Below are 18,073 nucleotides of genomic sequence, written 5' to 3'. Positions count from 1 at the left end.
AGCAAAAAGAAGTGGGCTAAGAGGACAACCCTGCCACATAGCCCTTGACAGACGGAAGGGCTTGGTTTATTAGTCATTACTGATGCTTTAGGAGAGGCACATAACAAGCGAATCCATGATACAAGTTTTGGTGCAAATCCAAATATTTCCAATACCGCAAACAAATATGGCAACAAATCACCACCTCGGGAGGATGCCGAGGAGTGAATGACGCCAAGGAGCCTGCGTATATTGGTAAAAGAATGACAACCTTTAATAAAGCCAGTTTGATCCATATAAATGATATCCGTCATAACGGTGTCTAATCTAGTGGTAAGTCTGGCCAATATTTTTACATCGGCATTCAAAAGCGAATGTCGGCCGATAGGAGCTACACGCTGTTGCATCTTTACCGGGCTTTAATAAAAGCGTAATAGTAGCCTCTGTGAGTGTTTGTGGCAAGGCCTCCTGATCCAGTAAATGTTCAAACATTTCAAGGAGAAGAGGAGCTAGCTTGAAAGAAAATGTTTTGTAAAACCCTGGCATGTGTGTGTGTGTGTTGTTGTTACACAAATCTGTAGATGCAAAGATGTACTTGCAGCCTAACAAGAGGCCTAATCTGTCCCAAGATCAGAGTGGTAGAGCAGCATGCATTAGGTGGAGCATGGAGTGCAGAAGATAGCCCTAACATAACAACTAATCAAAGTCCAGGAATAATTATCTTGTGCCTCAATCCATCAAAAAAAAACAAAAATGGCTGCATGTGACAGATGTTCCTTCCCTGTAATAACCTAAGGTCAGCACTAAAAAGATGGTCTTCAGCTCCCATAAAACCACTCAGGCATATTAAAACCAGTAAGATGATGATGTGGAAAACATTTGAGGTTGAACAAAACCACATAGTTTCATCAAAGATAGTGTGCCCACTGCATCACTTTATAGCCTAAAAGTGTAAAAAAAAATCTGTAAATGCCTTTTTTAAAGACTGCATTCACATAGTCAATGTGTACTACTGTCCTTTTAGTATGAAAAACACAACACTAAGAGAACATGACATTGACAGTCAGCTCGTCAGCTTGCTGCTAAATGGCCCCTCCTATAGCTGCCTGGTCCCAAAACCACGGTGTCATAATGATAAATTAGGAGTCAGAGCCACAAAGGAAGTGCAGGAGGAAGTGATGGATTCGGTCCAGATGGTCACCATTGCAGGCAGGACAGCAGGAGCTCTGTTAACATTTTTCAGTACTATGAAAACTGTTACAATACTAACAATAAACCCCATCGCTCTTCACTATATGGTGTTTATTGTATTTAGCCACATGTGTCTCCTAATAATGCCATCAAGGTCTGACAGATTCATTAACAAATAACAGCCTCTACATGCCTTTGGCAGATTTCTGGTTTACTGGGGGATTGCAATTTGAATCTTTTGGCGAATACTGTAGCAATCACAGCCGTAAAGGTCAGTACATTTGTACTTCCCCTAAATAATTAAATAATGCACAAAACCTTCTTTACACATGTGCAGTTACAATGTAAAGAAATGGTGCGTCTGACACACAAAGAACTGCTGGTGTCCATGCTTCTACGTCAAGGAGTAGAGGAATGCCATGATGGAGGCCTTCCCGTTCACTCCAGGATCAGCAGAGTGTAATGGCTTCTCATCAATTCCTCCTGTCTAGGGAAGTGTGTGTCATGACTCCTGGAACTACTTCTGACAAGAGTGATGAAGTACTTGTTAAAGTTGTAAGATTCTGCTGGAGTTTGAAACCTTTAGATATAAATCTGTGTAGAGGGAGATGGACAGAGACAGTGAGTAAGGGGCAAACACAGAAGGGGATGAGTGAGAAGGCAAGACAAAGAGTGTCTGTGGTTTAGATGTGACAGATCAGCGAGAGAGAGAGAGAGAGAGAGAGAGAGAGAGAGAGAGAGAGAGAGAGAGAGAGAGAGATAATGATCTCCATCTGTCTTAGAAGGCTGGGAGAGAAGAGCATTGTTTGGATTTTGGAATAAGGGGAAACAAACAAACCGGATTTGCAGATCACACCCTGGCACTGTGTTATGTGACTGGCTTCATTTGAGTCAGATGGTAAAAAGTAGCTAAGAGACCGTTTAGACCATCAGTTGTGTCATGCTTTTAATTGCATGCTCTTCTGTAAGAAGATCGTGTAACAATGTTTTGTTTACTGTATGTCTGCCAGAAGCTATTTTGGTATATAGCTTTTCAGATGTGTGTACAGTATCTATGTTAATGTATGTTTGTGTATTGTGTTTGGAGTGTGCATCATTATCTCAGATGAGACTACTGAATCTCTAATTAGAATTTGAATGAATTTGACTCCTTGATAGCTCTAACATCAAGGAGAGGGAGTGTGTGACTATTAGCATGGCCAGTCTGGATATGAGAATACCATCTCTTCTGCTTTGTCTTGTTAGGTTTATTTTATTACTGGAATGTGACCCTGAAACCATTGCGCTCGCACACACACACACACACACACACACACACACACACACACACACACACAAAAAGATATAAAAAATATAATATATAGAAAAGGAAGATGTTGTGTTATGTGATGGAAAAAATCTTGCAACAACACAAATATAAGCCACCCTCAACAAACTTACTCCCTGCAAGTGTGGGTGTCTAGAAATGAAGATTAATCAAATGTGTCTCGCACACCGTCTATTGCATACATACCTGTCCAGAAACACAAACTTTAGGAATATGTGAGAATATATGAGAAGTAACAGTGGATTATGTGAACTGCTGAGGTTGCCGTGGAGATGGGTCAAAGGGAGCTGTTGGAGCAGATGGCAGTGAGGTGACCCTGCAGGCCGCCTATCTGTTCCTCTGTTTCTTCATGTAAATCTCAGCCCTATATGTGTCACCTCAGGTATAGCCTACTGGTGCTATCATTGTATTTACACACCTGGTAAAAAAAAAAGAAACACACGCATACAGACACCCTTCCAGTGGGATTATACACTGTGCATGCTGGTTGTAATATGCCAGGACTGTGTTAATCCTGTCCCTCAGGTGTGTGTCCACCTGCTTTGGCTCTTTCCTGCAATTGACTGGGCTAGCCTTGTCCTCTTGCTCCGACCGAGTAACAGAATGGACACCAGGCCACTAGGGCTTCCCTCTGAATTACCCACGGAGATTGGCACTGATTAGAGAGCTAATCCTCTTTCATTGCCTACTGTCGGACTTGCTGCAGGATGTTTTGATGGTCAGGATCTGCCTTGACTGGAAATGATTTTTACATCTCTGTGGAGCATTGCATGTCTCCCCTGTCAATTCCCCCCTATGCCTATCTGCATAAGCTCCACACAGGTGTATTTATTGGACATTTTACTCTTTCATTTAGCAGGAATGGCTTCTTTATCGCCACTCCACCGCTGGGTTCTGTTATCTGAGGCTGACAGGAAGGTGTGTGTACTGTATGAGTGTGTGTTGTGTATGCCTGTTAGACTGTGTGCGTTTGCAAGAATCAGGAGCCTGCGTATGCCACAGGACCACGCGCAAATGTGTGTGCGTGTGCTACACCAGGTAGCCAGAATGTATGCTGGTGTTGCACACCAGCAAACGTTAAGCACCAACCTGCATTATTGAATTTGTAACACGATGTCTGTGAGCTGAGCCCTAATGGAAGAAAAGTGTAGTGTACACTCTACCCATTGGGGAACATAAAAGTTCACAGTGATATTATCCAAGATACACTGCACAGAACCACACACACTGTACATGCTGCCAGCGAGAGGCAGGGGCATAAGCTGGGATGAGTTTGCAGGAAAAGAAGCCAAGAAAAGAACTGGAAAGGTTTACTGAAAGGTAAAAAATAGTGTGGTGGTGCCAATTCTGGGACAGTGACAAAATGATGAAAGAATGACAATGCGGGAGAAAGGCGATGCTTCTTAATGAGATAGAATTAAAGAAAATATCGCTCTGTGCTACAGTGAGAGAGGTTAAGAACCAAGCAGAGCCAGATGAAAAGAGTGAGCTGTTGAGCTCAGTGAGGGCACAAAGCGACTGTGCTAAGCTACACCCACACAGATTGTTGATATGTCGATACTTCATCAGAGGTATGTTTGAGGCTGGAGTCCAGCAGACTTTGACGGTAAACACAAGGATCTTCTACCCATTAAGTTCTCCTTTCCGTCCTCTTTACCTCCTCCAACACTCTGCCTTGCCTGCATTCCCTCTTCATCTTTGTTTCTTTCCACTTGACATCCATCCAAGGTCCCAAAAGCAGTAATGTTCAGCGCTTGCTCGTAAAACAAACAGACATACACGCACTATGTGTTGTATGCCTTCCCATTTATTCATACTCATTTGAACTTTGAATTACATCATGGGTGCACGCATCCTCACATGCTCCGTTCTTTATGGATCCTCACAGACACATAACTCTGTGAAGTTCAGAAACATGCACTGTGTGCTTTCTCTCTTACACCTTCCTCCTCTATTTCTTTTGCTCTCTGTTTTGCAATTGTAGTAGCCTGTCTTCTCTCCCAGTACATGAACATGCATGAGTACACACACTCAAACATACACTTGCAGGGGTTTAAAACATGCAACGAATACATTCTCACTTGCCGAGTTCACACAGATACAGTTTATTTGTTGTAAGACTGTATCATACATTAAAAAATAATTAAAAAACTTCAACTCTGCCTTTTGAATCCACGTCTGTTTCTGGTGCAACGTCAATCTGGTTTCACTTTGGTGATTTTATTAATAACAGCAGACAAAATAATTGTATGCAAATGTGCAAAAATAACACAATAATACCTAAAATGTAAATAGACAATTGAAATTAAACACTCAGCCAGTAGCTGTGTTTGAATCGGCATCAAAAAATAACTTTGAATGTGGTTAAAGCAGGAAGGTTAGTATATCAGTCTGCATTGAGCTATAAATTTATATGATTCTTACCGTATCTGTTATCTCTTCATACTGAATGAAACCTTTCTTCTTCACTTCATTAAATCCCTGCAGCCATCTGAAGGCAGCAGGACAGATACATTATTAAATCTGCAGCCTCCAATTTGAGAAGCGCCTCCCCAGACTGCGGTGCCATTGGCCGTCCACTGTGTTTTATCTTCATTAAATCACGTGCAAATGACACACACATCAGACAGGTCTGTTATAACTCTGCATTCTGCTGTTTTATACCAGGGATATCAGGTTAAGGAGCTCCTTAATCCTGGGCATCACATCCTTCTTTCCAATAAAAAAAAAAAAAAGGAATAATCAGGTTTGTGTTGTTAAGCAAATGCTGTATAAATATAAAATGTAACCATTTACAATGTGAAATACATTAGAATTCTGACAGAAATAGCATCAGATTGATGCAATAATATAAACAGCCTCACTAAGCAATGTTTTTCTTCATTACTATAAACATTGTACTAATTAACTGTTGAAAACCCCACACCATCTGCCTCTGGCTGCAGACTTCAGGTGTTATGTGTTTCAGGTTCAGGTTCAGGTTGTGCAGCTCTCCACCATCCAGATAACAATACGATTTCATGCGTCACTTTGATTGGCTCAGAATGATGTGACCAGTAATGTGCTGGGAGTGTTTTTATTAATCACCACACCTTTTGATCTATATTTACCTTAAGCCAGCACTTTGCGCTGCTGCACATACATGAACCGAAATAGCAGGCGATGCTGCTTTGCACTTGTTGTCGACAATTAAAATATGTGTCACAGATCCCTACAGACAGTAAGGAAAGTTGATTGGGCAAGTTGTGTGTGGCAGGCAGTGTAATTACTTTTACTTCAATTAATTAAATCTAGAGACAAAGTCCTTGTTGTCATTTCAACATTCATAGCAAAATGTCCCTAATATCGGTCATCAGAGTCTCACTATTTTACTCTGTATGAATCTCGGTATAATAGGATTAATTACATTTGCATGCATCTGTGAACGTGTTTCAGAGTGTTCTCATTTTTCTGCTCTACTATAATGCACAGGGGAGACCATAAAATCTTGAGGACACCTCTCTGTCTCTCTTCTCCCCTCGTCTCTCTTCTGCTCACTATACTGTAAACAATAGACCCATAAAAATGCTCCTTATTCAAAGCACACTTCACATTCCCTGTCTGCTTAATTGAACCTATTAATGTGAATATAAGTTATTCTATCAACCTGCATAAAATGTAATCCTTGTTGAGAGTCTGAAAAATTTAATTATGTGATGCTAAATGAGGTTGCTTTTTAAGTAGAGAATAATACATTGTTATAATATAAGGAAGCACATACTTCCTGAGCATTCGTTTTTGCAGCCACTTGAAGTCTGACTCAGTGTGATTCTTCGGCTAATTGATGAGGAGTTATAGATAAAAGGCCTGTTAAGGTTTGTCAGGAATGGAAGCCTGCAGACAGCTTTCCTGTAGGAGGAGACAACTCTGAGATTATTGGATGGAGCAACGGCATTCATAAGGGGCAAAGATCCAATGTCGCGCACACACTTGTACACCCACACACACACACACACACACACACACACACACACACACACACACACACACACACACACACACACACCTGCTGAGAGTGCAGAATCATGGTAAACCTCCAGCAATCAATACATTTTCTCAGTCTGTTCCCTTCGCTCTGTGTCTCTGTCCCTATTGCTGTATCACTCTCTCGCTTTAACTTTCACTGTCTTTTACAGTTTCCTCCTCTTTTAGTCAAATACATCTTTAATTGGTCTCCATGTAGAACGTATTAGGTAATGAATTAAAGTTAAATGTGGTTCCCATTGGTTAGTTAACATGATCTGAAATGAACAAGGAACTGACACAAAGGCACTTGCTTTTAATTTCCTCTGTCTTTTTAATTCACAAAGATATGGATTATTGAGGCCTCTCAGCTGGAATCCCACTTTGAACAGCTTGATCACTGCCATGTTTCATCATCAAATCGTCTTTTAGAGAGCTGCTTAGTCGGAAAAGCTAGATTGGCTGCTTGGCCAAAAGGGACCAATTGTTCCCACTTTCCATGATGATAACCATTTGACGGTGCCGGTGACTATGACACAGGAACCTGTCTAGTCATATTCGTGGGAAAGAATGCACACTCCCGTTGCTTTTGATGTTGAAGTATTTCAGCTTTGCCAGAGGCAGGGCTTTTAGAGAGCACAACTGTGGTGGACAGTGGGGGAGCGTGATGTGGCTTAGGATGAATATAACTGCTTTTATTAGCTTCCTCTGGATGACACCATCCAGCTTTCTGCTCAGCTTCTCTCATGTGGGAAACGGTGGGGCCTGGAATTGAATTCCGTATACTCTGGGGTGACTTTATAAGGGAATCATACAGGATAGTTATTGCACCATTATGAATGTAATGAAACTGGCTCAAAGGTGACAACTGTACAGAGGAAGGTCACTGTTATTATATGGTGATCTCCCGCAGTACAATATAAGAGTCTGCCATCCATAAAGGAGAACCGAGACTTCTCTAGTCAAGCTTAGAAGTCTTGGGAGACTCAACAAGGACTCTGTGTTTACTCATGTCTCCATCCTCCTATTTTTGCCTTTCTTCTCTAGCTTGACTGCCTTTGTTGGTAAAAATACTGAAAAACCTTTGGGAGCCAATTTCCTGAGCCTAAAGGACAAGCAGGCCTCTGTTCACAACTTCCCAGCCGTATGTGTGTGTGTGTGTGTGTGTGTGTGTGTGTGTGTGTGTGTGTGTGTGTGTGTGTGTGTGTGTGTGTGTGTGTGTGTGTGTGTCCGTCCATGTGTCCATGTCCATTTGTACGCCTGTATAGGTACCTGCTCACCCATATACTGCATGTGCCAGTCATTTATACATTTGATTTGTTCGTATTTTCACTTTTGTCACCAATTTGCCATCAGCATTTTTCTCTTTTGCAAATCCCCCACACCCACCCCCACAATTTCAATGACTAGCAGAAAAAGCCCAGTGATCCAAGTATCTCAGATCCATCCTTAATTCATTAATTTGCTGTTTCCCTACAGTCAGTCACCCAGAATAATCCATCTGGAAAGTCCAGTGAGCTTTTCCGCTACCAAGCAGAAATGGGATTGTGGATGACTTATCACAAAGCTTATATCCACAGAGTCCCACTGTGTGTTAATGTATCCTCATGTAGGCCTGCACGCGCACACACACACACACACACACACACACACACACACACACACACACACACAAACATACACATACATACGTTTGATTTAGTCTCTCCTCAATAGCACTTAAAACCTACTCACTGTGAAGTATAGCATCTCAGCCTTTGAAAACGTTGAGAACACAAACCCAGCCATGCTCGCAATTACTTTGCAAATAAGCCACTGCATGCTACATCTTTCACACAATTAGACATAAGCTGAGGCTCAGTCATTTTCTACTCCATATGGTACAAGTTCCTTAACTTTATATGTGTAGCACACATCCCAAGGTAAAAGAATACAGGCCAACTGTAAGAGTTTACAGAGATACTTGGTGTGTTACCGCCTGGCTCTAGCCCGGCAACAAAAAGGGAGGCACTAACTAAACCACAAGCTAACTGGTGGGGTGTGTAAGTAGAGACATCAGTCATGTCTAAAGTGTGTGGATGAGTGAAAGTATGGTGTAATATGTGTTGGATGGTGCAGCAAACCAAACAAAGGAATAATCTTGAGGTGGATGCGGTAGGCCCAGCTGAGCGAGAGAGAGAGAGAGAGAGAGAGAGAGAGAGAGAGGGAGAGAGAGAGACTCCCAGCTTCCTGGAAGCCACGCCCAGATGGGCAGGGAAAAACAGACATCCCTCCCAGCTCCACCTACGACCCCACTCCCAGTAGTTGCAGAATAAAGAAGCAGAGGGACAGGCAGAGTGGGAGGGGTTGTCACAGGTGTCACCTTCTGAAATTAATTCAGCCTGATTTGCTGCAGAGATAGACCTTTTTCACGGCAGACATGTTGACATGTCATAGTAGGAAAAGCACAGGTGTATTCAAAACCATTAATGATGGCTGCATTCCACTTAGGAGAGACCCTGGTATTGTGCATGCTGACTCACTGAAATATCTTACTGGGACACTTGATGGAATTGAGCCATCGTTAAGGTTATCAATTTCAGCTGTGCTTTTCCTACTATGACAAGTCAAAAATGTCTGCTGTGAAAAAGGTCCATAGACAGTGCTTCTGCCCAGAGCAGTGGCGCAACTACCCAGTGTCAGAGGGGTATGCATCATCATGTATGTGCTTTAAATAATAAAGGTTTATTTTAAAGTATATCAGCGATGTTAACAGTTGCCCGGTTGCCCTTGGCAACCAAACTGTGACAATTGGAAACCTAATCATCACCCCTGGTTGATGTGATTTGAGTGGTGAGTGGCTTTCCATCTCTGTCTGCACTATTTCTTCCCCCAAAAAGGACACAGTGAATAGGTTGGTCAACAGAACTTCAAACCATACTGGACATTTAGTTTTATGTGGTCTAATAGAACTCCTACCTGATGTCATCACTGGTCTCATCTCTACTTGATGCCATCGCCGACCTCATGTCTGTCTCATTCACTCCTTGCCTGTGTTCTTCTCCACTAAGACATAATGTCAAACAAACATTATGTAATAGATTTTTCATTAGTTTTTCCATATCAATAATATTAAGAAATGAATCTGTTGGTATCAAGTGGCTCCCCCTACACTTCCACCTAATATTAGACCTACCTGTTGTCTTTCCTGATCCACCATCCTCACATCTGAATGAAATGAACTCACTGTTAAATATAGCAGCATATAAATTCAATTCTTCTTAGTGATCGCATCAGATAAGACAACTATTATGCAGTAAGGTTGTGCTGCTGTTGAAATTACATTCACATTTTGTATTTTAAATATTTATATATTTTTTTCAGATTTATTTATTTTTCTTCTTGTCATTGATTGTGCATGCTACCTTATATTTACCAGTTGTTATTTTACCTTAATAAAATTGAGATATGTCATGCATGGGATTGGTACCATAGGGTTTAACCAAAATCTAAATGTAGCTATCAGCAACATTGGTTTGCATTAAGCTAGCCGTAAACCCCACTTTAGCTGCTACTGTTAGCAAACACTAGCTAGTCTGAGAACAGTCTGTTAACATGAATATTTGCAAGCCTCCAAGTTTGGCAAATCTATGCATGATTCAGTGATAAACCAGAGTTATAGCATTAGTTATGTTTTCCAGATTCTTGTCATTTATTGTACATGCTACCTTATATTTATCAGTTTTCAGCTCAGCAACCTTGGTTTTGCATATTGTAAACCCACTTTAGCTGCTAGTGTTAGCAAACACTAGTCTGTTAACATGAATATTTGCAAGCCTCCAAGTTTGGTAGCAAATCTATGCATGATTCCATGGTAAACCCCCATTTGGCTGCTACATTCCCAGTGTTAGCAAACGCTAGCTAGTCTGTTAACATTAATATTTACAAGCCTCCAAGCACAGATGTCACACTTTAAATCCTACCTGTTGCCTCTCACCATCCACTTATTTAACTGCTGTCGCATCCCTTGACATATTATCTCCTTTTCCCTCTTTCTTTTTCTATTTTTAGCCCCAACAGCTGTTTTGCTTCGCTCTTTTTCCATAGACGGCAACTTACTACTCGTACGCTCGTACCTGCTCACTCAGTGCTCACAGCGCCTCCCCGCTCCCTCCGCCTCCCTCTTCTTTTTAACCATCGCTTTGGCCCCTCCCATGGTGCTGTGCCCCTATGCGCCGCATATAGCGTATACCCACTTTTTGCGCCACTGGCCCAGAGGAAACTCAGATATCAATGTTTTAAAGTGAATCATTGATCACAGACCATTGAAATTTGCACAAGCATACCAGCACAGCCATTCCGGTCCCCTAAAGACACATATTCCCACAGGAGACATGAATCGACTCTGCTGACAGACAACCATGTCGTACAGTACATGTCAAACCCAGACAGGATCTATCAGGATAAACTTGCTATAGCTACAACAGTTTTGCCAACTTTATCCAATTCTCTAACTAGCAAAGCAACTGTTTCTGCAATATTTATGCTATTAAATTGTCATCAAAGTTGGATTTTGTGGGGCGCTGTGGGTCAGGAGGTTGAGGGGGTTGCAGGGTTGGTGGTTCAATCGTTAACCTGTTCCTTTCCACATGTCAAAGTGTCCTTTATCAAGACACTGTCTTTTATAAATAAGACAAATAAAACATATATTTATTTTCTGACAATGCTGTCACAACCTTTAATTAAGTAAACAGCTCTCCAGATATATTTGCATGTTTAATTACCTGTTTATGTCTATGGTTGCGCATCAAATGGTTAGTGTTTAGGATGGTTGGGACAGCATATTGCATGGGCATGGAATGTGTGAATAAGATATACATTGTAAAGCATTTTGTCTGTTTAGCTAAAAAAGTGCAGTCTATTTACCATTTTCCAAGAACGCAGTAAGTGAATATTGTTTAGCGCCCAACATGGGGTTGGTACAGATTTGCAACCATCACATGATTACAACATAATAGTGTTACAACACACATTTCACAAAAGAAATATTATTGGCTGGGCCAAGAGTTAATTTTCATTAAAATTCAAACAAAATCGGTCTTTTCTTTACCATGTTTTTTAAAGTAGCAGCTATACATACAGGGATGGAAATAAAACCAGATTCTAATCTTGAATATATAGCATATAATCACAGAAGGTCTTTTAACAAAAAGAGACATAAAACATCCATTTCTTTTCTCATGATGATGTCACAACCTTTATTAAGTTAACAGCTCACCAGATATGTTTGCATGTCTAATTACCTGTTTATGTCTACGGTTGCTTAATTCCAGACGTTGCCTGCTAATGGCAATCGGAGACTCTTTCCTTTTGTTAGAAGGTGCTCCCAATCCTCATTGTTTTAAGTGGTGTCCCCCCCATGAACCGTGATAATTGATGTATTTCCCATAAAGGAGTGGTAATTAAGATAATGAGATTTTCAGAAGCAAGTGTAGCATGCACAAAATGAGGGTGAGCATGTTTCTTGACTGCTTCACTTTAGTTTTATAAATGCTCCTGTTTTTATTCTCTTCATTTCACCAGCTCTACTTATCTTACTATCTGTGTTTTCCTTACCACATCTGCTTCCCCTCTCGTCTCCCATACACAGCTTGTTCTCATTTGTTTGCCCAGTGCATAATTGGCTATAGGATCACCCATTGTGTAATTATGTATAGCAGTTTGATATGTAATTAAAATTGTATCAGTATCCAGTGTAATTTGTGCTGTGTGATTACCTATTAATAGTGCAAACAGTTGTGCCTAAAAGACCATGACCGCGCTTCTCATAGACGCCACTGTGCTTCTTCGTCAGTATTTACAAACTGACAGGTTCTACATCTAAAGCAAAACACTAAGATCAACACCTAAACACTTTTGTCTGCATCTCCTCAAATGAACACTTCCTTCTGACAGCTTGAAGTATTGTTAAGTGTGTTATCCTGCAGCCTTAAACTGAGCACTTTACACGATTATGCACTTTACTTAAAGTGCTCATATTATGCTCATTTTCAGGTTCATAATTGTATTTAGAGGTTATAACAGAATAGGTTTACATGGTTTAATCTTCAAAAAACACCATATTTTTACTGCACATTGCTGCATCTCCTCTTTTCACCCTGTGTGTTGAGCTCTCTGTTTTAGCTAACGAGTGAGACATCTCACTTCTGTTCCATCTTTGTTGGGAGTCGCACATGTGCAGTACCTAGGTAAGCACTGCTAGCTAATCAGAAGCAGAGTATGAGGCCGTGCCACACTAGCAGCTAGGCGAGCATTATAACGTGTGTTACAAAGTGACACACTTTCGTCACGGAAGTAAAGGCTGGACTACAATAGAACTGTTTGGAGCAGTTGGTGAACAGTGTTTTCTCTGAAAGATGGTAAATCCCTTTAGGGTGGGCTTTGGGCTTTTTCACTTTGGAAGCCTATTACATGCACAAAAAAATATATAACACAATAAAGGAAAGGGAAAACGGCAAAAAGCATAATATGAGCACTTTAAGACAAGACCACTATACTGCACATCACTGTGCTGAGTGAGTTAGCTCAGCAACATAGCATAGCTTGCTCCTCCCAAATACAGACACCAAAACAACAGCAGGTCTTTCAAACCACTTGTTAGAGCACTCTTTTAATAAGGCTAAAGAAGAGGGCTTGTGAGGACACTCTAAGGAAACATCTTAATGAAAGCACCAGGCTACAAACTGGCCTGAATAAGCCGCTTTTGCAAATTCACCACTACATAATTAGACATGCCCCAAAGGTCTGCTGTTGGGAATAGCCCCTGTTTTATTCAATGAAGGTTTTTGCTTTCTTCATAGCTGGCTCAGGAAGTGCAGAATTAGTGTTTGCCTCCATAGCACATCTGATTGTATGGAGAATGTGTGCTTGTTTTGTCTGTGCTTCTCTGTGTGTGGTGGTCAAAGGTCATACACTTCTTATCTGACCTACTATACAAATGTGTAGTTATTACCATAAATAAATACATATGGATCACTGCACACAGAGACGTACCTGCAAACCTACGTACCGTTTTATATCAAACCTGTTTTATTCCAGTAAATTCCATCTATGCCTCATAAGCATGTATTATAATTAGAATGGTCAAGTTCTGCACTCATTTCAATACAGAAAAAGACATTTCAAGGTCGGCTATTATATCAAACATGTCATGCTTGCCAACAGAGAAATGTGGGTTATAATGGCTTAACATGCCCCAACTTTTCCTCATGATGTAATGCCACAGCAACAAAAAATTAAATATATATATATATATATATATATATATATATATATATATATATATATATATATATATATATATATATATATAAGTATAGGCCAGTCTGACTGGTTTCATTAGTTCCTGCTGTGCTGATACTTGCCATAAAGCAGGGGTTTATATTCAAGTTCCACATATATAAATTAAGTATAAGGTCAGAGGTCTGGGACAATGTCAGCACAACTCACCAACATGAATAAAAAAAAAAAAAGTGAACTAAAACTACACACATTAAACAAGACAGCACAGTGGCTTGACAAAGTTTCCCTGTATCGAGTGCCTTGGACCCTGGCACAAAAGGTGTCACTTTCAGATTAGAGGCACTGATCCAAGTGTTCATTGGCCAATTGCAAGAGACTCCATGAATTTATTTTTATTTTGAATTGTGTTCTCTTATCCTGCTAGCTAGCATTGGCAATAACTTTCGCATGTCACTGACTTACCGTCACGAATCATTGTCATAGTAATGACATTTCGCTTTTTGTGGTTGATCCAGAGTGAATACACAAACAGAAACTGACAACAAGTCAGCTCGAAAAAATTTGGGCACATTCAATCACACTGGCAAAATGTTTCCTTACGCAAAAAGTGATCTGGTCCAAATAAATGTGTAGTGTGGTCTGGATCCAGATCCTGGTCTGAACCATAGAAATCAGGGATGTCAGCGGATTCGGTCGAATATTTTTGACAGAGTTCGTTTTCTGCCGAACCTTAGAATTTTTTTCCACCGAACCCGACGATTGCACTATGCGCGCTGTGCTGGTCAACGTAATGACGCCGTCGTTGATTACGGGAAGGTGTTTACGTAGGTGGACCGATTTGTCTCGTGGTGGCAAGGACCCTAAACAATACACAACATCGTCATTAAAACATTTGCGTATGAAACATCCGAAAGAATACGAGTTGTGCATAAAGGAATCTACAGAACAAAATGCAGCAACTTTAGGTACAGTAAAGGAAGGACAGTCACTGTTTACTTCATTAATGTGTTTACTTTGTTAATGGACTGAGGATGGGAGTAGGATTCGGTATTCGGTTTCGGATTCGGCAGAATCTTAACCAGTGGATTCGGTATTCGGCCGAACCCCAAAAATCTGGATTCGGTGCATCCCCAATCGAAATAGAACGAGAGTAGAACAGACATTGAACTGTTTCCTGTGGTCATTTGACTTGTTCTAGAGAAAATAGCGAATGTTGTTAGGGCCGTAAAGTGTGTCACACTCACTCTCACAATTTCAGATTTACCAAAAGAAATATGCAGCAAATAAATCCAGCAATCCTCAATGTCTTTTTAGCTGCAAGACAACGGGAATTGTGACACCTCTCCATGCTTCGTTTTACTCTTTATAGTAAGATAGTTCATGCGGACGTTAGTCCGCTACAACGGTCAGCATTGTTTGTAATGGCAACGGTACACATAAACATTTCCGCAGCTCTGACCATCCTGCTATTTGGATTTGAATGGGAATGTCCGTTCTCTCATTCTATTTCTATGGTCTGGACTTTTATAAGCGCTGCGATAAAGTCTTGGTGTGCTGTGTCCAAAATACAGTTGTCATATCCAAAAAGGAAAATACGTTCATAAGTAAAGGCATCATAAATGAAACAAGCTAGCCTTGAGCTCTTTTTTTCCTTTTTGATTTTACCGTCAATACTTACAATACAATTTGTCTCTACACTAAGAGTCCCCATAACTATAGCTAAAAACTCTCCTTATAATGTTATTGCCAAAATGTGAGAGATCTCACAGCACAGAACTGCTTATGAACAATTTGTTAAAACTTCCAGCTTCTCCAGTGCAGCAGCTCAGTGGCCAGGGGTATCAAACTTTGAATATGTGTGACCGTGTAAGTGTAAGGAAAGACATTGCTGGAAATAAAAGCATTCAAAGAAAATACAAATGCTAATGGTGTTTATGTCTTTCTGAGTGGGAGATCTAAGATGTAGACACAGCCCCTCCGTTTCTCCTCTGGTGTTCCTGTTTAGTAATGTACAGTACAAACAGGACCCTCTTTCTGTTCTCCTAACCCTTAACCCTAAAGAACGCAGAACGCACAAACCCTTTTAACAACTACAAAGCTGCCGCATGTTCTGGCATTCCCCTAGAGGAAGGACTTTAGCAGCAGGTCTGACATCTGCCGTATGGATGATTAACATCATTAGAGCATCAGCTGCTCCCTCTCACATAGACACATACACACTCCATGATGGCTCTTCAAATACCTAACACTCATGCAGATTAAATGGTGGTATGTTCTTGGCAAAGCAGTGATTAATTTATGATTAGAAGGAGGTCGGATAAATGGAACCCAAGGTGTATAGACACTAGAGAGAAATGTGTCTGCAAAGACACGAGGCAGTTGGGAGAGAGAGAGGAATGAGGACAGACAGAAAGGAGCATTTATTTATTTTGAAGAGGAGGTAGGAGATAACTTCTGTCTGAGTTCTGTGTTCAAATGCTAACAAATCTCTAAGGCAGAGGGGGATGCAAAGAAAAATATTGGGTACCAATTAAAAATAGCTCAATTAGTATGCCTGTATTGTTCGTTTGTCTTGTATCATACTATATTGAAATTGTCTTTTCCTCCTTTTCAGCTCCTTTGACCGACAAGCCGCCAAAGATCCTGTTTCCCTCGGAAAACAAGATTAGCAACATGGAGCTGCAGCTAGGTAAGAGCATCATGGGATTTCCTCCAGCTGCAGTCAGTACTATCTGTGTTATTTTCAAATGACAGAAAATGGATGACTTTACAAATCCTCTTCAACGCGCCTCCAGGCGCCAAACACAGATTGATGATGGCACTTTTATTTGCTTGTGAAACAGCAAAAGAAAAAACTATTGTAAAAGTGTTTTCCATATGCAAATGGTGGGTGCTAATGTCCCTACGGCTGTTTTGTCAACAATGAAGAGCCCATATGGTGCCAGGGTTCCATACGCTGGCTCACCACATGGAAAGGCGGCTGCTTTCAGTCGCCGTTGTTTGTCTTCTTTGACGTGGGGTCAGGATGGGCCTACCATGTGTGCATGCGTGCATGAGTGAATATATGCGTGTGGTTGTGTTTGTTTGTTTTCTGTGACAGCATATTGCTTGATTTCTGGGCACAGTCCGCTGTCCACATGGTGCTTGCCGCTCTATGAATGGCTCGTGTGTCTGTCATGGTGAAGCCGATCGGACAAGACTGCGAAGTCTGGAAAATCAAAGGAGGATTGGATGAGTGTGTGACAGAAAAAGAGGAGGGTGGGGACAGAGACAAAAGAAGGTCTAATGATTCACTGAGAGGTTACCTTTTGTCTTCTATCTGATGCTGTTGGAATCCAGGTAGATGATTTAAAATGCCTCCGTGCTTGGCTGATCAGGGGTGAAAAATTGCTGCTGTTGATAAACTGACAAGCACGGCCTCACATGTCAGCACACTCACACCCATGCATGAACAGGTTGCACAATGCACCCTTCAGTTATTTGTGTTGTTTGTCTTGATATCACTGGGATTTGGAGGAAAGCTTTTTTATCATCCTTTCAATCATTCTCACAGGTTTTTAAAGCATCTCTGTCAGTTCTTTCTTATGTATGCTTTGTGCGTACGTGTTTTGTGTGTTAAAGGGTTAGTGCAGTTACAGTAATACCTAATTCAGTGATTTAGTACTGCACTTCTGTATCTTACATTTCCCATAATGCAATCAAATAGTCTCTTTGTTTAAGAGGGTTCCACAAGGGTTATTTTTTTTAGACTTAACAAAACTCCGTCCAAAACCATAGAAGACATTATAAAACTGGCTAATTAGTACAATCCGATTAAGTAAACTGGCCTTAATGTGTAAAATCAGCGCAGTTCCCCTCTAATGGTATGGTACAAGAGGGCTTGACATTACCATGGCAAACAGATAATAAGCAAGGCAGAGGAGGAGAGAAAGAAAACGTATGTGTACTGTTGTGCAGTGAGCCTCCACACTCCCAGAAGAGTGTCTAAAGCACAGAGACACAAAGGTAAATATTTTACAGCCGGGCTCCATTTTGTGTGCAGGAAAGTTGTCTCTCCCTCCAGACCAGAGTTTCTTTCTGCTTTATTTATTTATTCTCCTCTTCCTTAATATTTGTTGAGTCATGCCCTAAGCAGCTTTATGGAGCAACGTGGCAGATTTATGGTAGCCGGAGCGTGCACAGAGAGGGGCTGGTCCCTTATGGCAAGTGGGAGATACGGAGAGAGAGAGAGAGAGAGAGAGAGAGAGAGAGAGAGAGAGAGAGAGAGAGAGAGAGAGAGAGAGAGATGGGATC

At 41.0% G+C, this 18,073-nt stretch overlaps 1 protein-coding gene across 1 annotated transcript in view; it reads left to right on the top strand.

Annotated features, from left to right (window-relative positions):
• The window catches only part of il1rapl1a (interleukin 1 receptor accessory protein-like 1a), a 107,634-nt gene that overhangs the window by 42,442 nt on the left and 47,119 nt on the right, over positions 1–18,073 (top strand). The window contains exon 5 of the mRNA XM_078262907.1: positions 16,395–16,469. Coding sequence (XP_078119033.1) covers positions 16,395–16,469 — 75 coding nt within the window. The remainder of the gene's footprint in view (positions 1–16,394; positions 16,470–18,073) is intronic.

This window comes from Sander vitreus, chromosome 11 (assembly GCF_031162955.1).
Source record: "Sander vitreus isolate 19-12246 chromosome 11, sanVit1, whole genome shotgun sequence".
NCBI lineage: Eukaryota > Metazoa > Chordata > Actinopteri > Perciformes > Percidae > Sander > Sander vitreus.
The sequence above is the reverse complement of the archived record's forward strand: the minus strand, read 5'-3'. Positions and strand labels throughout refer to the sequence as shown.